At 30.4% G+C, this 26,238-nt stretch overlaps 1 protein-coding gene across 1 annotated transcript in view; it reads left to right on the top strand.

Moving 5' to 3' along the window:
* Positions 1-26,238, top strand: part of Ctr9 (RNA polymerase-associated protein Ctr9) — a 111,837-nt gene that overhangs the window by 43,881 nt on the left and 41,718 nt on the right. Inside the window, exons 9-11 of the mRNA XM_075372126.1 lie at positions 6,939-7,117; positions 10,173-10,381; positions 20,733-20,914. Of these exons, the coding sequence (XP_075228241.1) occupies positions 6,939-7,117; positions 10,173-10,381; positions 20,733-20,914 (570 nt within the window). The remainder of the gene's footprint in view (positions 1-6,938; positions 7,118-10,172; positions 10,382-20,732; positions 20,915-26,238) is intronic.

Raw genomic sequence — 26,238 nt, 5'->3', positions numbered from 1 at the left:
TCCCTATCATCTTTGCTGATTTTTTCAAAACAAATTAATTTACACCCACGATTTCCATGTTTTAATTTTTTTCCAGGTATGATTTTACCTAAGTACTTATGAGTATATTCTTGTATATACTAAGTATATTACAAGTATATATACTCATATATTCTCTTTACTGCTTTGTCAACTTTCTTTTCTAATATTTTTCTTCCATTTATTGGGGTTTCTCTGTCTTTTCTAGGATTTCTCTTCTTCATAGGTGTTATATGCTCAGATTCATTGCCATTTTCCGATTCAGATTCACTGTAGGGAACCAAACTAACAACTTGTGAGATGGTAGCTTGATTATGATCAGTGCTATTAGTTAAAGAATTGAGACACTGCATCAGAAGATAGTGAAACAGTAGTAACATTTTTAAATGTTTTGCCTTCAGAACTTGAACTGTCATCTTCAAACAATCGCCTGTTTAATGCCACATTTTCACATTTACTTTTGTTTTTTTGGGAGATGGGAATATATTTTTCATCACTACTATTATAATATAATAGCCCCCTCTATGAATCATGAGACCTTGCCGTTGGTGAGGGGGCTTGACTGCTCAGGGATACAGAGTAGCTGGACCGAAGGTGCAACCATATCGGAGAGGTATCTGTTGAGAGCCAGACTAAGGTATGATTCCTGAAAGAGGGCAGCAGCTCTTTCAGTAGTTGTTAGGGGTGTGAGTCACAATGACTGAAACGGCCATATCAACATCACTCAGTCTTCTGAGTACTGCGCAGCTGAAAGCAATGGAAAACTACAGCTGTTTTTTTTTTCCAAGAAAATGTGGCTCTCTGCATTTTCACACAATAATAATGGAGGCGGCTTCCTTGGTAAAATATTCCGGAGGTAAAATAGTCCCCCATTCGGATCTCCAGGTGGGGACTACTAAGGAAGGGGTCACCAGAAAACTAAAAAATAACATTCTACGAGTTGGAGCGTGGAATGTTAGAAGCTTGAAAAAGGTTGGTAGGCTAGAAAATTTAAAAAGGGAAATGGGTAGGATGAAGGTGGATATAGTAGGAATTAGTGAGGTTCGGTGGGAAGAGGTAGGCGACTTTTGGTCAGTTAATTTTAGAGTAATTAACTAAGCGTCAAATAATGGGCAGGCAGGAGTAGGTTTCGTGATGAAAAAGAAGATAGGGAGGAGAGTGGAGTATTTCAAGACGCATAGCGATAGAATCATTGTAATAAGGATAAAATCAAAACCTAAACCGACAACGATTGTTAACGTCTATATGCCTACAAGCGCCCATTATGATGATGAGTTAGAGGTAGAGTGTGTATACGAAGAGATTGATGAAGCAATTAAACACGTAAAAGAAGATGAAAATTTAATAATAGTTGGAGATTGGAATGCAAGTATTGGAAAAGGCAAGGAAGGAAATATAGTGGGTGAATACGGCCTGGGCAAAAGGAATGAAATAGGGGACCGACTTATAGAGTTTTGCACGAAGTATAATTTAGTAATTGCCAACACCCAATTTAAAAATCATAATAGAAGAATATACACTTGGAAAAAGCCAGGCGATACTGCAAGGTATCAGATAGATTATATCATGGTTAAGCAAAGATTTAGAATTAGAAATCAACTCGTTGACTGCAAAACTTACCCTGGAGCAGACATTGATAGCGACCATAATTTGGTGATAATGAAATGTAGATTGGGGTTTAAAAACCTGAAGAAAAGGTGTCAGATGGTGGAATTTAGAGAAGCTTGAGGAAGAGGAGGTAAAGAAGATTTTTGAGGAGGACATCGCAAGAGGTCTGAGTAAAAAAGATAAGGTAGAAAATGTAGAAGAAGAATGGGAGAATGTTAAAAAGGAAATTCTTAAATCAGCAGAAGCAAATTTAAGCGGAATAAAGAGAACTGGTAGAAAACCTTGGGTTTCAGACGATATATTGCAGCTGATGGATGAACGTAGAAAATATAAGAATGCTAGTGATGAAGAAAGTAAAAGGAACTATCGGCAATTAAGAAATGCTATAAACAGGAAGTGCAAACTGGCGAAAGAAGAGTGGATTAAAGAAAAGTGTTCAGAAGTGGAAAGAGAAATAAACATTGGTAAAATAGACGGAGCATACAGGAAAGTTAAGGAAAATTTTGGGGTACATAAATTAAAATCTAATAATGTGTTAAACAAAGATGGTACACCAATATATAATACGAAAGGTAAAGTCGATAGATGGGTGGAATATATTGAAGAGTTATACGGAGGAAATGAATTAGAAAATGGTTTTATAGAGGAAGAAGAGGAAGTTGAGGAGGATGAAATGGGAGAAACAATACCTGAGATCTGAATTTAAGAGAGCATTAAAAGATTGAAATGGCAGAAAGGCTCCTGGAATAGACGGAATACCTGTAGAATTACTGCGCAGTGCAGGTGAGGAAGCGACTGATAGATTATACAAACTGGTGTGTAATATTTATGAAAATGGGGAATTTCCATCAGACTTCAAAAAAAGTGTTATAGTTATGATACCAAAGAAAGCAGGGGCAGATAAATGTGAAGAATACAGAACAATTAGTTTAACTAGTCATGCATCAAAAATCTTAACTAGAATTTTATACAGAAGAATTGAGAGGAGAGTGGAAGAAGTGTTAGGAGAAGACCAATTTGGTTTCAGGAAAAGTATAGGGACAAGGGAAGCAATTTTAGGCCTCAGATTAATAGTAGAAGGAAGATTAAAGAAAAACAAACCAACATACTTGGCGTTGAATAGACAGGCAGGCATTGAATAGACCTAGAAAAGGCTTTCGATAACGTAGACTGGAATAAAATGTTCAGCATTTTAAAAAAATTAGGGTTCAAATACACAGATAGAAGAACAATTGCTAACATGTACAGGAACCAAACAGCAACAATAACAATTGAAGAACATAAGAAAGAATCCCTAATAAGAAAGGGAGTCCGACAAGGATGTTCCCTATCGCCGTTACTTTTTAATCTTTACATGGAACTAGCAGTTAATGATGTTAAAGAACAATTTAGATTCGGAGTAACAGTACAAGGTGAAAAGATAAAGATGCTACGATTTGCTGATGATATAGTAATTCTAGCCGAGAGTAAAAAGGATTTAGAAGAAACAATGAACGGCATAGATGAAGTCCTACGCAAGAACTATCGCGTGAAAATAAACAAGAACAAAACAAAAGTAATGAAATGTAGTAGAAATAACAAAGATGGACCACTGAATGTGAAAATAGGAGGAGAAAAGATTATGGAGGTAGAAGAATTTTGTTATTTGGGAGGTAGAATTACTGAAGATGGACGAAGCAAGAGCGATATAAAATGCCGAATAGCACAAACTAAACGAGCCTTCAGTAAGAAATATAATTTGTTTACATCAAAAATTAATTTAAATGTCAGGAAAAGATTTTTGAAAGTATATGTTTGGAGTGTCGCTTTATATGGAAGTGAACCTTGGACGATCGGAGTATCTGAGAAGAAAAGATTAGAAGCTTTTGAAATGTGGTGCTATAGGAGAATGTTAAAAATCAGATGGGTGGATAAAGTGACAAATGAAGAGGTATTGCGGCAAATAGATGAAGAAAGAAGCATTTGGAAAAATATAGTTAAAAGAAGAGACAGACTTATAGGCCACATACTAAGGCATCCTGGAATAGTCGCTTTAATATTAGGACAGGTAGAAGGGAAAAATTGTGTAGGCAGGCCACGTTTGGAATATGTAAAACAAATTGTTAGGGATGTAGGATGTAGAGGGTATACTGAAATGAAATGACTAGCACTAGATAGGGAATCTTGGAGAGCTGCATCAAACCAGTCAAATAACTGAAGACAAAAAAAAACTATTATAATATGAAAAACTCAGAAAGATCACTGTCTAACCACGATTGAATTTTTCACTAATGGTAACACAACGTACTTGTGACACGTATGTACTACTCAAACATATCCTCACTGTTTTGCTAACAACAACAATGGCGAACCAACTATGACTGTGCTCATAGAACCATCTGGTTCTCACTTATTACCTATGTTTGCAGATGAAACTAAATTTCCCTTACAATATTTCGCAAAGGATTGTATAATAAATCAAAATAGTTAAAAAAATACATGTAAATCTTTACATAATAAGCCAGTCTAAATAATAAAATAAAAATTCACATAACCTGCGAACGCTTTTTTGTAAAGTCTCAGCCAAAAGTTCTACCAGTCTTTCGCTATGATAAAAATCAGTGACACTTGTTCTGCGTAGTGTAAATCATTCAATTTATTACAATTAGTTAACAGTAACACTGTTTTAATACCCCAGAATGAATTTTGGCTGGTTTTAAACCTTTAGAAGCACACTGTTCTTCCACATTATATATTTTAGCATATCTGACATTTTGAAATAAATAAGAGAGTTTGTATTAATGAAAATTTTTTTTTAGCAGCTGATATTTTCTGTCAGGGGCACTGACTTTATTATCAGAGAGTTTCAGTTTGTTCTATTAAATAGTCTTTTTGTTGTTATTTTGTTATAAAACATATTGTAAATATTTGTATTAACAAAGATTTAGGTTAAAACAATTAAATATTTCTATAATATTACTATGTTTTATAAGAATTGCCTTTTACAATGAAAAATAAATATTCTTACATTATTGATTTCTGATATAATGGAAAAATTTTGTACGCTTTATACTAGAGTAGTTTATCATTTTTAATTATGTTCTGATTTGTATAATTGTCTTCAGGTTTATATTTTATTTTCATTATTAGAACTTTATATTCAATAATTTTGAATATTAATTATTTAGAAAAGATTAAAAAAAAAAATAATAAAAAACAACAAAGTTTAATTTTGATAGTAAAATGTAAGCCCACAATAAATTGTGATATCTAGCCACTTAAACCTTATGAGAGTTATTAAAACAAAACAAGGAATTTGTCACAAAGCTGGTTGATCTGGACTTCCCTGATAATAGAATATCATATCCTTTCTTTTTTTCTGCTTGGTACACCTCTGATAATGTCGTAATAGTCTTCATTATTGCCCTTCTACTGTATCGAGTATTTTTAGTTCATGCATGAAAGTTCTACTATCTTCTGGTTAAAGTGATAGGAGAATCAGGAATTTTATTATTTATAGACAGAAGTCATATTATGAAACTTTTGAGTTTGGATAAAATTTTTGTTATAGCAGATAATTTTTTTATAAATGAAAAATGAAAAATATAGCTTACCAACTTTATATACCATTTTATTGTTTTCCTTTCTACGAGATATAAGCCATCCTGAACAAAATGGTCGATTTCATCTATAGTTTCATTACATATTTAACAACTGCCGCCTCCCGTTTCAAGAATGAATCATGTTTACAATTGGTAGTTTTGACTATGTCTGCTGAAAATTTGGAGTTGATCATCAATACATCCCTGTTATAATTGCATTTGAAAAATACATAATGTAAACCATCCTCTGATAAGAGTTAAGGTCTATTTAGTTTGAATTTAATAACAGATGAGTGATTTCCTTTGCATTTAGTTCTAAGTGTTCCAGTGGTGTAACTTCTGTAGACAAGTTGTTGGATAGTTCAAACTCTTACAGTAGTTATTCATAAAAAGAAAATAACCCTTTTCACTAACTGAAGGACTACTTTATTGTGACCGTGTCCACAAACATTTGAATTAGAGGGTCCAGTGTACTGTAGGACACATAAAACAAATTCTGCCAGTCCAGTTAACATATACTTTTCTCTACATATTTGTCTCTACATTTGAATGTAAAAAAGAAATGCCATTTTGTCCGTCTACAGCATCATGAATTTGTTTGTACATAAGCACTTCTCGGTGTGCAAACGCTGTTCGTGATTTTGTGAAATGCATAAGTATTGGTTGAATTTTATTTTGGAATGGTGACAGTGATTTTAAAATTTAAATTGTTTGAATTTTATATTTACAACAGAGAAAGGATAGCACTAACATAGAACATTTTTATATGGAAGAGCTTGTCTTGGGGACTCGTGAATTTGATATATAACTTTTATGAAAATATTTTAGTCTTTTAAAACTAAAACACACAAATAAATTGAACTATTGTTAAATTTTAATGTTATAAATGTTAATTGTTTATATTTTACTAGAACATGAAAATTAATTTTTGGATTGTACAAATTTTTTTTTTGTCAAAAAAAAAAAACAGAAAACCACATTTTGAATAATAATAATAATAATGCTATAATCAAGCATATTTAAAATACTCCATTATGTTGATATCTGTCTTAGAAATGAAGTCCCAGGAATTACTAAAATCTATTATTAAAATCTATTTTTTGGTAATCATTAAAAACCTAATAAGAAAAAGAATTCAAAAGTTAACCTCCAAAGAATTACAAAAATCTTACTGAACAAGTTATTCAAGAACAACCTTTACTACTCAGCAGGAAAAACTTTTGAGCCATTGCATAGAAGAAAAAAAACAGATCTGAACTGGCTGGATCTCAGTGAAAAATCTACTGAAATAAATTATATAATTGATGCAGATTAGCATCCTCACTTTCAGAGGAGAATTCGACAGGTGCAGCATTCAATGTATCAAAGAAAGACTGTGGTCTGAATTTTAATCTACACAATCTGAAAGCAGGAATCATAAAGGAAGAATTTTATATTATAAATCAATGTTTACCAAGCAGTAACATAAATTAATTTGTTAACATTAAATTTGAAAACAGTCATTTTGGAAGCGCTGCCATCAATATAAACTATTGTACCGTATTAGATTACAGATAGACTTGAACACATAACCTAACAGTATCTGCCTGTTATTATTTGCTTTTTACATTTTTATGTGACTATATAATTGATTATATATTTATCTTATCGCATAATCATCTCTTCATTAACATAATATTAATATTATTTATTATAAAATTAAGAAAAAATTCATTGTTACTGATTGTATAGGTAACAGAACAACTCCCAGATGATGTTGAAGCTTGGATAGAGTTAGCTCAGATATTAGAACAGTCAGATTTAAATGCAGCACTTGCTGCATATGGCACTGCGACTAAAATATTAAAAGACAAAGTTAATGCTGAAATTCCACCAGAAATATTAAATAATGTTGGTGCTTTACATTATAGGTAAAAACATCCTTATATATTATTTTTCCTTTTGTATAGATATTTTATTTACTTGGAGTTTTATGTATAAATTAACAGATGTTGGTTTTAAGCTTTGCAAGTAGTGGATCGACTACAGTACAGTAGTGTTTGTCACAATCTTTGAAGAAATATTGTATGAACCACTTTATATAAAAAATTTGGTTATACCATATTAAGCCTTTGTGTTAATCTTGAATGTTTCAATTTTTTTAAAGAAAACTTATAGAAAATAATAATACAAATTATGTATAAAGAGTTTCATGTTTTTGTGATGGTGTAAAATTTCTACATTCCATAACTTTGTTAGCAGATTGTTTAAAAGTTTATATTTAAAATAGAGATTTATCTAATGTCAACAAAAAAAACATTTGAGGATCAAGAAAATTATATCGATAGTTCCTTTTCAGATGATCCCTATATGTTTCAGTTCTGTTTTTAAATATACCTGTCTTAATTCAATGTGCTACATTCATGAATATGAATTTTATTGCAATCAAAAGTGTAATAAAAATTTTTTTATTAATTTGTACACTGAATTACTCATCTGTACAATTGTAGGTACTTCTAAATACCTACTGTTGTGAATGTAAATCTAAACTACTGTAAATCAAAAAATTAACAGTAATTCTTGTATACCTCCATACTAAGGAATAAAGGATTATTTTATGAGTACAGTTAAGGTTATAGATTAATGATTTAGAAGTAGTAACTTGTAAATACATTAAGTAATCCAGCGGCAATGTAATAAAAAAATTATTCTAACCATAAAACAAAAATTTAGATGGGACAGTTATTCTAAGAAACAGTATATATATATATATATATATATATATATATATATATATATTATGTTACATCAAGGTGAGCTAAAAGTCAAATAAGAGACTAGTCAACAAAAAACGGTTTTTCAATTAATCAGTTATGACATTTACTTGTAAATCAGAAAAAAATTTTCAGTCTTCCTTCTGCCTGTATATTTAATCACTTTTTTCACATTTTTTCTGATAAAATTTTTGTTTAAAGTTATAAAATCAACTCAGTTTTCAGTCACAGCATGAGGTGGTCAGGTAATTTTGGAGTGTCTTTGTCAGTTCCCAGAACATTAAATCACAAGGCATCAATTTACATGTACTTGGTGGCGACTCATCCAGTTAAAACTGGATCAAACTATCTATTATTATGTTCCTTTTAGCTAAGTTTGGTAGTCGTCAAAAATATATCAAAATATGAATCATAGTGATAGTTTTGTTTAAGAAATAAGGTCCTCAATACTACCTTTTTTTTATAATCCCATATCAAACATAAACTTAAAGTACATTAAGTTTGCTTCTCCAGAATTATGTGAGAAGTTTTAATTCATCAATAAACCACAACTGTGACTGTTTACTGGGCCATTCAGTTTGAAATGTACTTCATCAGACCATATCACAGCTAGAAAGATATAAAGGATCTGCTTCATAATGAATAATAAATTAATCGCAAATTTCACCCTTTTTGTCAAAATCATCTACTTTGCAAAGAGTATGAAGTAATCTTTGCTGATAACACTTAGACTTCAATACCTTTAGAATCATTTATAATCTAGTTATTTCCAGCTTAAAAGCAGCCTTTTTGATCATTGTTTGAGACCTCTTTTTTTAATATTTTTCAGCATGTGGTCTGTTTTATGAAGTAAAATTTGTTATTTGTAAACCTATCTGATCAAGGAATATCTCCCGCCTCCAAGATTTTCAGAACATAAATGTCCAGGGGTAAATAATAAAGTATTAGAAAATTCACATAAAATTCTTCATAAGCAGTAACAGTAGCAGTATTCTATTATTTTCCCTCTAACACTAAAGTGTAGAAACGTGTTTTGTTTTTTGTATTTGAATACTATAATTTTCAATGCCAATGCAAAAGCAATTGAACAATTATTACATAAGCTGATAGCTACTTACTGCAAAACCACAATTATCCTTCATGCAGTTTAAATCTACATTCAGATGAAACTGACTTTACGCTTCTTTGTATAAATATAAAAATGGTAATATGGTGGTAATTTTTGAAAAATTTTGGACAGACTAATTTTTGAGCACATGTATCTTTAAAAAAGTATGTCTGAGAATTGTAGCTATCCAGAGCTCAAAAGTACCTCAGGGTGTTTCTCCGTTAGAAAATGCAATTCAAGAAGCACCTTCCATACATTGCGGAGAAGTCCTGATGTGCCTTCTTTGGTATTCAGCATGTGGTCAAGGGTCTTAATTGTAAGAACATGAGTATCCTGTAAAAGAGCATCTTCGATGCAATTATGTTATATGCGGCGCCTTTTGGGCAGATAGACTTTAAAAGCTATCGGGACATACTGTTGAGGGCTCAACGCCTTATACTTTTAACAGTAGCAGGTGGCTACTGTACGATTTCACTGGAGGTAATCTCGATGATTGCAGGCATGAAACCGATAGACTTGATCGCATCAGAGTGGCAACAACATTATGTTGCTAAGAAGTTAGGTGAATTGTAGTTGCTAAGTTTTGTTGTTAGTTTGTTTTATTGTAATTGTATGTTGAATTCGCTTCTTTTACTTTCAGGTAGGTAGTGGATTTCAATTCCTTTCCTTATTTTGTTTACTCAGTCTTGTTTGAGACTAACATAAGATATGTTGTTTTTAGTTTTGTTGTTTTTTAGGGATAGTAGTACACTGATGGGAATATCACATGCGGCATTGGCATCGGTGGCATCATGACTGAGGCAAGAACAAGGTTGAGAGATGCCATTTGCCGAGGTTTTGAAGATGACCTCTGGTAAAACTCAAGGGCTAGGTTTGGAGGGGGTGGCACGATGACTGCAACTGTCACATGGTGGGGTGTCTTTCCCTACAGGGTCAGGATGAACATATTGTACAGCCTCTAATAAGTTTTTATATTAAAAATATTAATTTCAATGATTTTCTTTACTTCGTTAAATTCCATTACTTTTAGTAAGTTACTTTGATTTAATGGTGCAAAACACTATTTAAATATGAACAATTTTTATTTTTGTTTCTTTTTTTTAGATTAAATAATTTAGAAGAAGCGAAAGAAAATTTTGAGGAATCCCTAGCTAGGGCTAAAGTAGAAGCTGAACACGATTCTCAGTATTATAATTCAATTACAGTAACCACTACTTATAATTTAGCTAGATTAAATGAAGCCCTCTGTCAGTTTGATCGAGCTGAAAAATTGTACAAAGATATTTTAAAAGAACATCCTAATTATGTTGACTGTAAGTATTGTATGAATGTGATAATTTGTCAGAAAATAATATCATAGTGGATTTCTTGATTATGTTAAAAATAAATATTCATTCTTAAGAGTAAATATATATAAGTAAATTTCTTACACTTATAAAATTACATTATAAACCTAAAACGATTGTGATCTTTATTCATGAAAAAACTTATATTTTTCTTGATATTTATGAATTTGTAATATGATAAAATGTTTGTGACAAGATTTAAAATAATCTTATTAGTATATATGGTCATTCATTTTGTGTTGCTCTCTTTGCATATTATTTAAGTATTTTTCAGCAATATTATAGAATTATTTATTCAAATAAAACTTGTTGAAAGCAACAGAAAATACTTGTCTTAATGGTACAGTTAATTGTATATGGGGAAAAAGTAAAGATATTTTCCACCCCCTTTTTACTGTTGTGAGTTGCAATATGTTTACCCTGAATAGAAAAATTCCTCAGTCAATGTTCACTGTAATTACACCCATATGTAAGTATGCATATTTGTTTGAATTGAATATTCAAACCTTATTCCTGCCTGACTGAACATGATTGTTTGATTTTATAAAGGACGTAGGTGGTCTTTAATAAAAGTAATTTTTTTAAATAAAAAAGTATTAATTGTGATGATAATATGGTTTTTTTATCTGAAAAATTGAATATAATAATAGGCCCGAGAATTGTATCTCTAGTATTGATGTCACAAAACAATGTTTTTGTTTGATGTGTACATTCAGTCAATCCCCTGGCTTGTTCTCTGTTTAGGGTCACCCCTCCTGATACTTTTAAGCCACTCTTGGCGATTTTGTGTCATTTCTGACATTAAGCCCATCATCAGCATCATTATGGATGGTTCGCCATAACATTAATTCTCTTAAATTGCCAGTAAACAAATAAAATTTTGTAATAATCTGTAGAAAATTTATAAGTAATGTCAACTGACCATGAACAAAAGTTTAAGAAATTTGACTTATAAAAAAATTAAACTGTCCAAAAAATAGTACATTACAATTTTATACCAAAATGAGAATCATTTCATTTAAAACTTCTAAAAACAAAATCTTTTTTTAAAAATAAATAACATATTATAGACTCTTACAGTAATTGTTCAAAATGCCCTCCTTCACTGATTAAACAATATTCACTAGATTTAAATATTTCTTTTCTAGTTATGCATTGTTCAATTGCTAACAATTTCATATGTCAAGAAACCGTAGAAGTCAATTAATAATTGATCCCCTCACCCAGTTCAGTTGTTCATAAATCTTGTATTCAAATAATTCTTAACTTCTTGACAAGAATTAGGAGAATATGAAACAATCATATTATCCCATAATTTAAGTTCCAAAATTTCAGTGTGGCTTATACTTTACCCTTCAAAACAAAAATGAATGTGTTACTTTTCACAAGTTACAACTTAGAACAAAGTGAATCTTCATCTATGTTATGAACTTTTTCTTTATTTTTACTTGTGGAACATGTCCTGAAATTCTTTATGAGATACCTGTGTAATTTTAATATTCAATATATCTTCATGTGAAAATTTAAGAAAATTACATAATTCTAGTCATACTTTTAAAAGCACTCTCTTTATGTCACTTTCCTATATATTCCTTTTCTTATTTTTATAAAGACATGGGTTTCTTACCTTTGCACTTTTTGATAATGGTTCTACTCTCATTCAGCTTCTTTTTTTTATGGGTTTATCCTGATTTGAAATAAAAGTAAGTGTAAAACAATATTATTAATAGAATAATTAGTAAGTTGATGTTAATTATTTGTTTTTGATACCAATTTGAAAAGGCTAAAATTAAAAGAAAAATTAAATGAGAATCATTTTCTAATTTTTATTGCAGTTTTTTAATTCAGTCTGTCTGTTCTTTTAGAAATTTGATTTTATTGTAATATAAGTATCTAAGAATTTAATTTTTTAATATAAGAATCCTAGAGTAGTGATTTCATACATGAACTGCCTCAATTCTAGAATAAAATAAGTATCTTAGATGCATCGATATTGTTAAACTTTTTATCATTTTATCATCCAAAATACATTATCCAATTTGTTACATTAATAACTCTATCAGTTTAATTGTTAAACTTAATGTATACTTTTTATTGTTCCAAAACAAATTTCTATACATAAAGCAGCTTATACATTACATTTATTGATATTAAATTTTAATCTGTTAAAACTAATTCCTGTTGATACCAAGCATCATGATTTCTTTTCAAATTGACTTCTATATTTTAACTTCAGTAAAAATTAAAATATGAATGTATTTGAGACGAAACAAATAATCAGTAAGCACGAAAAATAAGCAAGTCCAAGTAAGAAATTTTGTGGCACATGTGAAGCACTGTAATAAATGAAGGAAAATTATTAAGAATGGGGCAAAATGACATCTATTTTGAAGTTATATCTAAAAACATATTTTACTAGTTTCTTATTAAATCCAGTTTGAAATAATTTATCAAGCGGAATATGATGATACCTTATGGAATGCTGTATTAATTATAGGTTTTTATAATGACTTTGGTGAATTGCATTAGATAAGTTATAACTTATCAATCCTCTGGGCTAGAATCCATGCTGGCTAACCCTATAATATGAATACAATACTTCAAATACAAAATTTTTTTCAAGAACTAGTACTTATAAGAGACTATATGGAAATTATATTTCAAATGTAATTTTTGAATACCATAACAATTTTATATTTCTCTTAAAATATATACATTTTAAAGCGAATATATGCTGATTAAATGAATCATATCCAGATCAAATTAAACCCACCGGGTTTGTCTAGTGGTGAATGCGTCTTCCTAAATCAGCTGATTTGGACGTCGAGTGTTCCAGCGTTCAAGTCCTAGTAAAGCCAGTTATTTTTACACGGATTTGAATACTAGATTGTGGATACCGGTGTTCTTTAGTGGTTGGGTTTCAATTAACCACACATCTCAGGAATGGTCGAACTGAGAATGTACAAGACTACACTTCATTTACACTCATACATATCATCCTCATTCATCCTCTGAAGAATTATCTAAACGATAGTTACCGGAGGCTAAACAGGAAAAAGAAAGAAAAGATCAAATGAAAATGGTTTTAATTTCCTAATATTACAGTGAGCGTAATCTTCACTGACACGATTAATGTTCTGGATATTCACAGCTGCCAGGAAATCTGATAGACTTTTTCAAAATCATATATGACCTACTCCCTAAAACAATTAGAAAAATACAACTAAAACAACTAAGTATTTCATGATATTCATAATATATATTTTTCCAAGAAAAGAGTCCTGAAGTACTTATAAAACATATACTCTTAACATAAGTCTAAAAATGTCAAATAATTCCTTTAACATTTCCATTTACCTTTAAAGGAAAGAATTAAAGTACCCTGTAAAGCACTACACCTGTCACATATCTGTAAATATTTCCTCTTTTTAGTTTTAGTTATTTAAATTTTTTCCTCAAGATTTCTAATAGTATTCAAAGTAAACAGACTTGGAAACTTGGAATATAGGGACACTTTATGTTAACAAATACTTGTATCCAAACAGTAGCACACTAGCTGAAAAAAATGAACTGCATTATGAAGTGACTATCTTATTATAAGTGTAAAGCTTATCTCGTTCAAATTCTCTCAGGAAACAAAATAGATTAATTGTAATGCCTATTATTCATCCGTAACAAATACGTACTGTTTTAGTCACTGTTTTTAAAGCAAGACATATTAAAAATAATATTGAGTGATGGATGATGACTATCTGGAAAAGAAGAAAATAATCCCTCACCCAAACCAGGTCAAAGTTTAACCTCTGTAATCGAATACATTATTATAAAAGATTCTAATACGTTATTATAAAAGAAGAAACAGAAAATAAAATAAAATTACTTAAATTATAAAAAAACAATAATCTTTTTTTGAAATTTTAAGAGAATAAAATTTTTCCAGTAATGTATTTATTATACCTAGATAACATCTTAACACTTCGATTGTGGGGCCAGATCAGAAAAGTTAGTTCAGAAATAGAAATAATATTTTTTAATCTATCAATAAAAAAACTTCTAAAATTTTGTAGTTAATGACTTGTTGTCGGGGAATTATTTTGGAAGTTACGAAAGTGATGAAAGGTTGACCACACCGCTATAGTTTAATCAGCCTCTGGAAGTGATTTGACCCATGTATAGTTGGCTAAATTGTAGAAGAATTTGCTCCAAATCAAACACTTCAATGACAATCATTCTTTTTTTTAGTTTTTTTTAATGATTTTTTAAAAAGTTAAAAATTCAATCGCTAACCAAAATATTTTTAGTAATTGCAATTTTATATTACGGCAACAGAAAGAGTACTGTGTACAATTACAAATACTTTCTATTTACAAAGTTTAAAAATCAAAACTGAGTAAATATTAAATTTATTTCAAATCTCTAGACAGCTCATATTTTAACATGCTCTTGGCAAATAAAGTGATTTTATTTTATAAATCTTATGGTAAGTAAAAAACTAAAAAAAATAGTATAATCGTTGAATTTAAATGCCAATTAAAAAAATGTATTATATAAAAGAGAACAATAATTTTTTTTAAAAATACCCTTACTTAAAAATTAATGATGATTATGATAAACATTTATGGGCTACATATTTAATGAATATAACTAAACTAATAAAATAAGATTAATTTTTTATTAAAAATCATAACCAATTCAAAAACTTCAAAACTATAAATTTTACACAAATAAGAACAGCGTTTGTAATAAAAAGCAGCCTTGCATCACTGTTGTGCCTAATTCTAACCCATTTTTGGAATTCTCATTTATTTTCACAGCTGCATTTTACTTCTTATACAATTCTCTGATCAGTCCTCTATCCTTCCAATCAACTCTTTTCTTTCAAAATCTCAAATAATTTTTCCCACTGTACTCTGTCGAATGCCTTTCCCATATCTATAAACACAAGCTCAATCCTCTTCCTCTTTCAAAACATTTCTCTCCAATCATTCTGATCAGCCCTATTCTTTCCTTTGTTCTTTTTGTTTTTCTGAATCCAAACTGTTCTTCCCCTGCATTCTCGTCCTACAGCTTCATAAACTCTTCTAACAAAATTTCTTTATGGTCCCAAAAACACAGTTGATTTTTTTTTGATCATTTTTTTGTTTGATTTTTAGGCTTGTTCAAAAAGTGTGTATGCATTCACTGTTTAGGCCATTCTTTTGTCTAATTATTGATGAAATGAATCCATGTAATAACACGTAACCTAAAGTGAATTTCTTGGATTTGAATTTTAAGAAATTTACTTCCTTTATTCTTGTATTGCTAAAGAAAAATCAATGCCACTTCCATTCTTTTCATTTTGTGGCCATCTGTATGTTGTTTATTATGCGAAGTCTGTCTGTAACAATTCTATAAAGAGTGGACCTTGAAAATTAAGAACAATTTTCACTTATTTCAGTAAATTTAAAGTGGCATTTATCATGAATGACTGTTTTTTTTTATAAGTTAAATTATCCGTGGACTGTTGCCTTCTTTTTTCCTTGTCGTGTACATTAGTTTACCCTGAACTTCCTGCATCATTCTCTCAGAACCATCAATCATTACATTACTACTGTTAACTTCTGGCATCGAAAATAGATCTTCGCTATAGATGTTCCTTCTGCTTGCAAAAACCAAATGACAATATGTACCTTGCAGTTGGCAGGAGCTACAACAATTGCCTCCATATTTCACCCCATGATACTCGAGCGGTATAGAATGAAATAGTAACTGACTGTGTGTGATGTTATTTAAGCTTTGTAGTTGACTATTATGCATGTGTTATGGAAACCGGTTTGTTTGTAATTCCCTACCAGTTTAATTTATAAATGGCCTAGATAATATGGAAAAAGTGAACACCTAATTTTATGTACCGACAAAGTATTTTCCTCTCACAAAGATAATGTGTGCTAAAAGCTGATCAATTTTCTTTCTCCATCATGTTATTGTTGTCCACTGCATCTTTTAATGTATAGCATTTTACTGTTTTTTGTTTGACATTTACTTCTTGTAGGTACCATCAAATTGCAATGTTATTATTTTTGTCGTTCCATTTTAAGGTATCTTTATTAACAATGGATATTAAGGTATCCATCTTTATTAACAAACTGTTGAGCAGCTTCACTTCTTTGTATCCTTTTATTTATGAAATTGGGAACTTTCTTTTCATATTATACATTAAGTTCATGTATTGATATCCAGATATTTTGTGACATGGACACTATTATAAAAGTTGTTTTAAGTAGATGGAATAGCCAACACCTGCTAATCTATTAGGACAACTTTATTCTTAAGGACAATTTTATTCATATCTTCCTAGCCTCCCTTGGCATAAAGATCTTAGACCCACAAGAAATTGGAGAACCCATCTGGTTGCGTTAGCGTGTAAATTTTTATTCCATACTTATTTTTTCTGTTGCTAATGTATTGACAGACTATTATTCTACCTCGCTAAAGTAGCATCAATTCGTCTAGACTTATTTTTTTTTTTTTTCATAATAGATGTTGGCCATGTTGTGAAAAAGATAAAGAAAAAGATTTATTTTGTGTAATGGATGACTAATGTATCATTATTTAGAGGATTTGAAATAGAACAGAGGGCTTGGAAAATAATTAGGAAACAGTCTAACAGTCTTAGGTCATGACAGATGAAAAAATTAAACTGAATACTGAATATGTAAAGCTTTTAAAAAATCTAACTCTGGCACAACAAACACAGCATAATTGAACCTCATCGTAAGTCAGGCATACATATATAACAAGGTATTGTACATGGTAGAAGTTTTGCAAAACTTCTACCATGATAAATTTCATTTTCATTTAAATTTAGCATTTTGGCTAAATGGCTTTGCAAAGCCATTTGTTAGGATAAAACATTTACTCAATAGTGGTGTGTGTACTCCATCTCACAAAGTAACTTTTGAATACATCACTGTTATGAACTCTGCAAAGTGTTATCATAATAAAAATCATGTGGTATATAACCAGATTGTAGAATTGGCAGAAAAACGCCTTTATTCAACTTTATTCACGAATGTTCATAGTTTGCTACACACTTCAGATACTTACTTAAACTCACACTGTACCAAATTTAGAATGTGGTTTATTATAGATCTTAAATTATCACCAAATAATTCACAATCATTAACCGCAGAATGCAGCCAGATCTCTATCAGAGGTACATTATACATGCTGCAAAAAAATAGAGAAAATCCCTATCATTCTGAAAATAAAATACAATCTTTTTCATTGTTGCATATACAATAGTAAATAAAAATAAACTGAACAATTGAAAAATATAATAGTTCAAATAAACAATAGTAAAATTGCTTCTAACAGTATTCATATATTAATGAATCTCCTAATTCCTTAATTCTTACACAATATTATTTCCCACATAAGTTGAATTTGAAAAAAATGTATTATCTGATAAATTTGACTAAATCAGAATGAGTTTAGATCTTTTTGAATATGAAAGAATGAAGATCTTTTTAGATCTTGGTAAATTTTCTATCTGTATGGAATTGAATTGTTCATTAAAGTAATCAGTATCCTATTTAAATAGCCCACCAGGCTAATCTAGTGGTGAACTCAAACCATTGTTGCAAATCAATTTTAACAGATGATTTTCAAAGTAGAAGGTTCTGAGGTTTAAATCCTAGTAAAAGTTAATTACTTTTATATGGATTTGAATACTAGACAGTGAACTTTGGTGGTTGGGGTTCAATTAACCAAACATCTCAGGGATGAGTTTTTACAAGACTACACCTCATTTACATGTCATACTTTCATCCTTATATCATTGGGCCATGGTAGGGTTGTTTATTGTTCACTAGTTGGACAGACTTATATCTTGCCTTGAAGCTTGGTCCAAGATTACCGGCTTCACCTTTTCACCTGAGAAAACAAAATGTATAGTCTTTTCTCACTTGCAGGCCCCTTTTCTTCCACGAGTCTTCTTCAATGGAAACTTAATTGCCATCTCTCCCAATGTTAAGTTTTTAGGTTTATTTTTTGGTAGCCATCTTACATGGGTCAAACACATAAAAAAATTAAAAATAAAATGTTCCATACTTCTAGATATGCTGCAAGTCCTTAGCAACACCAATTTTAGCCTATCATCTTTCAGCAAATGTTTCACCATATTCTCTCCAAGATCAACCCAGATACAGCAGTATACAGAGATGAACCAATTCTGTTGATGTGCACTTGTTAATGAACAAACCTCTATGTTTGGACTACCTAGTATTAAAAGTGTCTTTACTGCTGAACTATATGCTATCAATAAGGCTCTGAATATCATCAACCCAAAGTAGTCATATCCTTATTTGTAGCAACTTGTGTAGTCCACTCCAAGCTTTAGGAGATTTGTATTCTAGACATCCTATTGTCCTCTATATCCATAACACAATTACTGAATTAAACAATCACAACACAAGTGAGTTTCTGCTGGATCCCTAGCCACATGGGAATTCCGGGTAATGAATATGCAGATTCTGCTGCTTAGATGCATGTAGTCAACCTTCCTTCTTCACTCATATTACTGCATATGATTTCGTTAGTTGTGTAAAACTCACCCTTCGGGCAAAGTGGCAAGGCAACTGGATTACTACAGTGGATAATAAACTCTGGCACATCAAAGATATTGTGTTGCTATGGAACTCTTCTTGTAGAAAAATTCATCAAGAGAAAGTGGTCCTCTGCTGATTGTAGTTAGGACTTACTAGAGTCTCTCACGGGTATCTAATGTCAGCACAAAACACACCATTATGTGTAAGATGCAACTGCCATTTAATTGTCCACCACGTCCTTCTGGATTGCATTTTAAATTCTTTACCTTGCATTTTGAATTTAAATTACCCAGAAACATTTGTCGAATCCTGGGCAATGATAATGAAGTTTTAGATCAGTTTCTATTTTTACATTGTATTATTTTTATACATAAAAGTTAATGCTGTTGTGTATATATTTTGTACTAGGAAGAGGTTTTTAATGTAGTTTTTTCTTTTAATTGTTACAGTTTTTATATTAGTTTTTTTTTCTCTAACCTGAGAAGAGACTCTACACCCTTCTCAGACTTTGTTAAATTTTATTTACGTTTATGTAAATTTTACATAATTTGTTGTTTTTATTTTTGTGTTTCTTTTTAAATAAATTTTTTGTATTTTTAAGATTCTGACTGTGGTATTAGTGTTAAGTTTTTTAATGATATTTTATCTGTATTATTAGTTTTAAGTTTTAATTGTATTAATACTTCAGTTTTGATCTAGCTTTAATTTTTACGTTTTTAGTTTTATTTGTTATATATGTTTGTTTCAAGCGATGATAACATAAAACCATTTTGCACCCTCAAAAAAAACCTTTTTTTTTTAAGAAAAAAAAATTCAACAGATTGCAAAGGACACATTAGGAAAATAAAGTAAATAAAAAAAATATTTAAACATTTTAAATCATAAAATCATCTTTGATTTTTGTTACAAGAACGTAAGACATATTCATAAAATTAAGAATAAACTAAATTAAAAAAAAACAAACCAAGAAATCCTAATGTTGAAGGGAGAAAATAAAAATTGAACAAATGTGAATGGTAAATATAATGAAGCAGTGAATACAATCAGAGATACACATTACATCAAAATATAAAGATGTCTTACCTCTTGCATTTAGTTAATAACCATTGTATCAGTAAATCAGTTTTCATTGAGGAATCTCAAAATTGGGATAGTTGAGATTTTTCTAAAGAAATATATATAAAATTTATTGTAAATAATCATATAGATAAATAAATTATAAAAAAATATGAAATTTATTTTTTGGAACTTTCTACATTTATTTGTTTGAAACATATTACCTAAGATTATTTCAGATACTTAAATCCAGTATTGTAGCCGAAAGGGGAGAAATGAAAAAAAAATTAGTTATTGTAATGAAACAAAACAAAAGAATATAGGTTTTTAAGAGGAATAAGAAACCTTGGAAAAATAATATACTAGTAAATTATAATCTGGATGCAATATAATCCTGTTCTAAGTAAGCTGTATTTTCTTGTAACCTAATGGTAAGAATCGCTGAAAGATTCTTTCGGTAATAGAAAGACGTTAACTAGAGATGGAGTATCAAAATGCAAACCCATGTTTTATAAATCATTTCCCATAGATGGCCAAAGTTCAAGTATATTGATTGCAGTTACCCTTTGTGTAACTGTTTGCAATAACTTTTTATCAGAAATGGACACGTACTTAGCATATAAGTTATTTTGAAAATGTTTCAATTGATTTTAATTCGGTTTTCTTCTTTTCAGGTTATCTAAGATTAGGTTGTATGGCAAGAGATAAAGGTCAAATTTACGAAGCTTCTGATTGGTTCAAAGAAGCTTTAAGAATCGATAACGAACATCCTGACGCATGGTCTTTGTTAGGAAACTTACATTTGGCAAAAATGGAATGGCAACCGGGCCAGAAAAAATTTGAAAGAATTCTTAAGGTAGTTATTTAAAATTTATGAAGCATGTTTTACTTCAATTAAAAGATTGGATTTTGTTAATTTAACTATGTTCAGTAATTTGATAGGAAATTTTCTTATTAATATTGTTTAAGTAAGTTGACAGATGATTAATATTATTTTCCCGGCTATAGCAATATATACTACAGGTGATTTTTTAGTCCTGTTACCCAATTGTTAATGTGTGATAATTTTTTTCTAAGAAAGGATAATTTTGTTTCGTGACATGAAGTTGGTAGCGCTACTCAACCGGTATAGATACGACAGTGTGAGTTGATTCTCCTTGAGCTGTAAACTTTTGTGCCGTTTCCGGTCGTGTTAACGAATAGAGTGTCTTTTACCATAGAATAACGAGTTTTCATTCTTGAACAATATTTTGCTACGAAATCATACGCGAGTGTAAAAGAATCATTTCAAATTAAATTTGTTAAGTGTTCCTCCGCCACAAAAAATGTCAATTTCTAGGCTAGCAAACCGATTTTGAGAGACAGGTAGTGTTTGCGACAGAAAACGTAGTGGTCGACCAACTCGCTTGATAGATGACGTTTTAGAGAATGTGAAAACAAGATTCCTCAATTTTCCATGGAAATGTTTACGAAAACTTTCCACGCAAGTTGGTTTGTCATATTCGAGTGTTCAGAAAGCTGCTAAAAAATTGAAATTGTATCCGTATCACATACGATTAGTCCAAGAGCTTTAGCCTCCAAATTCAAACAAGCGATTGCAATATTGCCGTTGGTTTAGGTCTCTCGCAAACGATAATGGAATCTAATTTTTAAACACAGTGTTCTTTAGTGATGAAGCTTAGATCCATCTCGATGGTTATGTGAACAGTCAAAACTGTTTAATTTGGGCGGTTGAAAATCCTAATGCTTTACAAGACAAATCTTTGCATCCTGAAAAAATTGGTGTGTGGTGTGCGATATCTCATCATTGTATAGTCGAACCCATATTCTTCGAACAGACAGTAAATGGTGAAGTATACAGGAATATTGTGCACCAATTTGTGTCCCTCCTGAACCTCAAGAACGGTATTGCTGGTTTCAGCAAGATGGCGCTACATGCCACACGTCTCGGAGAAACCATGGGTTTTCTGTAAGAGTTCTTTGATGATCGAATAGTAAGCAAGGGCTTATGGCCTCCAAGGTCCCCAGACCTCCCATCTCCTGGGGCTATATTAAGTCTGAGGCCTTCAAAAACAATCCTCTCACTATTGATGAACTTAGTCAATATTACAGACTTAATCACAAATATTTCCAATGCAACTCTTGAAAAGGGTAATATGCTGAAAAGAGTCTGTGCGTGTATAACCGCAAGGGGTGGGCATTTTGAGCATATTCTTTAACAATTATGTAAGTAATAGCTTTTTATTAAATCTCTTTTGTACGTAACAAATACATTTTTTTATTCCACCTAATTTCCCTTTCTTAAATTACATTTAAAATTGGGTAACAGGACTAAAAAATAACTCTGTGTTATAGTACCTATAGCTGTAACAGGAAAGTATATAGATCAGTAAAAAGATCTAAAAAATTTTAATTTTCGTGCCTTAAGGAGACTTTTTTAAACAAAAAAATACATTTTTAATAAATTAAATAATTCACCGGTTTGGTCTTGTGGTGAACTTGTCATCACAAACAAGCTGATTTCAAAGGGGAGAGTTCTAAAGTTCAAATCCTAGTAAAGGCAGTTACTTTTTTACAGATTTTATTACTAGATCATGGATACCGGTGTTCTTTGGTGGTTGGGTTTCAGTTAACCACATGTCTCAGAAATGGTCAACCTGAGACTGCACAAGACTACACACTTCATTAATATTCATACATATCCTCTGAAGTAATACCTTACATGGTTCCAGAGCCTAAACAGAAAAAGAAAAAAGAAAGGAATTAAATAATTTACAAATAAATCTTTTATCCCAATGCTCCCAGATACAAAAGATTAATTTTTTGATAGCTCATACTCTTTAGTAATTTTTGGAAAAAAAAGATTATAAAAAATTCTAATAAATTAAAAAATTATAATAAATTCACTCCTTTCCTAGAAAATTAGAACTTTGTTTATTTATAATTATGGCTGCATTATCTTTGTATTTTTTAAATAGTTTTAAAAATTTATTTTTAAATTTACTATCACCCCTTAGGGATAATTTTATTAAAAATTAATTTTCCCCAAACACCTCCCCTTGAGTATCAGGTCCCCAAAATAGAAAAATAATGTTTTCGCTATTATAAATTTTTAATGCTCAAAACGTATTTTATAAAACAACAAAGTCATTAAAATAACTTAATACCCCTCCCCTGATGGGGAGTCCCCAGTTATTTTTATTAACATTTTAATTTATTTAAAGCCAATTTTAGTGAAATTTTTAACATTAAAAAAGCTTTCAGATGTAATTTCAAAAAGTCCCATTTTGTGATGGTCCCTCTCCTGATGCATGAAAACCAAATTTTCAAAGATTTGAAAACATATTTTTTGAAATTATGATGATATAGTATTATTAAAAATTTTGGTTATTGTTTTATTTTGTTGAGCATCTTGACTTCAAAAATATAATCAGTCAAGTAGAAGCTAGCTAATTGAACATTTTTGGTTACACATTCATACAAAATAGTCTTCTTTTTTTTTTTTACTATGTATCATAAAATTAGAAATAAATATTTTTATTTAAAAATATAAAAAAGAAAGAATTCATAATTTTGGTTATTGTCTTTCAATAAAAAGGAATTATTTTATCATAAAGATACAAATAGAGCTTAATATGATTTAATTGAAAAACGTTTTGGTGTAACCAGAAAGTCTTTCAAAAATAAATTGCATCATTTTTTATGGAATTTAAAGTTTTAATGATCAGGCAACTCGACATTAAAAGTTTGTTATTATACATTAATAATAATAATAATAAGACATTATTTACCCCTTGTGAAAAAAAATATAACCTGTGACCATTGAATGGTGATTTTGAATTACCCAACATAAATTTAAATATCTGCAGAAGACAAATTTTATACACATCATGTAGGTTGATTAAATTCATTCCACAATACTTTATCTATAATCATGTTAAAACATTGATCACTGGCCTCTGTGGCACAAGTGGTAGCGTCTTGATCTTTCATCTAAAAGACTCAGGTTCGAATCCCAGTCAAGCATGCCATTTTGACACACTTCAAAACTGACATTTCATCTTTTTATCTGAAGCAATACCTAATAGTGTTCCCAGAGACTAAAAAAAAAAATTATTAATAACATTGATCAGAAATATGGAAAAATGGATTATATGTAATACAGACATTACTAATATACTTTTTCAAAGTTATCTATTACTGTGCTTATTTTTTTTTTGTCTCCAATCATTTGACTGGTTTAATGCAGCTCTCCAAGATTCTTCGTATCTAATGCCAGTCATTTCATTTCGGTATACCCCCTTCATCTTACATCCATAACAATTTGTTTTACATATTCCAAACATTGCCTGCCTGCACAATTTTTCCCATCTACCTGTCCATCCAATATCAAAGCGACTATTCCAGGATGCCTTAATATATGGCGTATAAGTCTCTTCTTTTAACTATATTTTTCCGAATGCTTCTTTCTACATCAATTTACCGCAATACCTCATCATTTCTCACTTAATCCACCCATCTGATTTTTAACATGCTGCTGTAGCACCACATTTCAAAGATTTCTGATCTTTTCTTCTCAAGTACTCCAATCCAAGTTTCAGTTTCATATAAAGCTACACTCCAAACATATACTTTCAAAAATGTTTTCCTGACGTTTAAATTCATTTTTGCTGTAAACAAATTATATTTCTGACTGAAGGCTCGTTTCGCCTGTGCTATTCAGCATTTTATATCACTCTTGCTTCGTCCATCTTTAGTAATTCTACTTTCTAAATAACAAAATTCTTCTACCTCCATAATCTTTTCTGTCCCTATTTTTATATTCAGTGTTCCATCTACATTATTTCTACTATATTTCATTACTTTCATTTTGTTTTTGTTTATTTTCTTGCGGTTGTTCTTGCATAGGACTTCATCCATCCCATTCATTGTTTCTTCCAAATCTCTTTTACTCTCAGCTAAAATTACTATATAATCAGCAAATCATAGCATTCTTTATCTTTTCACCTTGTACTTGTACGTCAGATATAAGTTATTCTTTAACATCACTGCTAGTTCTATGTAAAGATTAAAAGGTAACGGGGATAGGGAACACCCTTGTTGGACTCCCTGTTGTATTACAGCTTCTTTCTTATGTTCTTCGATTATTACTGTTGCATTTTGGTTCCTGTAAATGTTAGCAATAGTTCTTCTATCTTTATACTTGAATCCTAAATTTTTAAAATGCTGAACTTTTTATTCTAGTGTACATTATCAAATGCCTTTTCGAAGTCTATAAATTCCATCTATGTTGGTTTGTTTTTCTTTAAATTTCCTTCACTATTAATCTGAGCGCTAAAATTACTTCCTTGCCCCTATACTTTTCCTGAAACCTGGTTGGTCTTCTCCTAACACTTCTTCCACTTTCCTCTCAATTCTTCTGTTCAGAATTCTAGTTAATATTTTCGATGCATGAGTAGTTAAGCTAATTGTTCTGTATTCTTCACATTTATCTACTCCTGCTTTCTTTGGTACCATGATAATAACACTTTTTTTGTGAAGTCCGATGGAACTTCCCCTTTTTTGTAAATATTACACTCCAGTTTGTATAATCTATCTATTGCTTCTTCCCCTGCACTGCACAGTAATTCTGCAGGTATCCAGTCTATCCCAGGAGCCATTCTGCCATTCAAATCTTTTATTGCTCTCTTAAATTCAGATCTCAGTATTGTATCTCCTTTTTCATCCTCTTTGACTTCTCTTCTTCCTCTATAACACCAGTTTCTACATTCATCTACATTTAATCTATCTATTTCCCTTCTTTAAATTTTCTAACCTACCAACCTTTAATAGATTTATAACATTCCTTGCTCTGAGTTGAGAATGTTATTTTTTTAATTTTCTGGTGACCCCTTCCTTAGTAGTCCCTACCCGAAGATCTGAACAGGGGACTAGTTTACCTCTGGAATATTTTACCAAGGAAGGCGCCTCCATCTTTGTTACATGAAAATGCAGGGATACATTTTTAAATAAAAATATTTTAAATCTTATTAAAATTCCAATGCAAGATAAATTTTTTAATGTAGTGACATAATAAAATTAATTGTAATAATTATAAAGATATATATGTATAGATTTATTAAATTTAATAGGTTGTATTTTTACAGAGATATTTAAAACACTTAAGAGCAAACAAAACAA

Source organism: Lycorma delicatula, chromosome 7, assembly GCF_047948215.1.
Source record: "Lycorma delicatula isolate Av1 chromosome 7, ASM4794821v1, whole genome shotgun sequence".
NCBI classification, from domain to species: Eukaryota; Metazoa; Arthropoda; class Insecta; order Hemiptera; family Fulgoridae; genus Lycorma; species Lycorma delicatula.
Note: the sequence above shows the minus strand (reverse complement) of the source record. Positions and strands in the feature narration are given on the sequence as shown.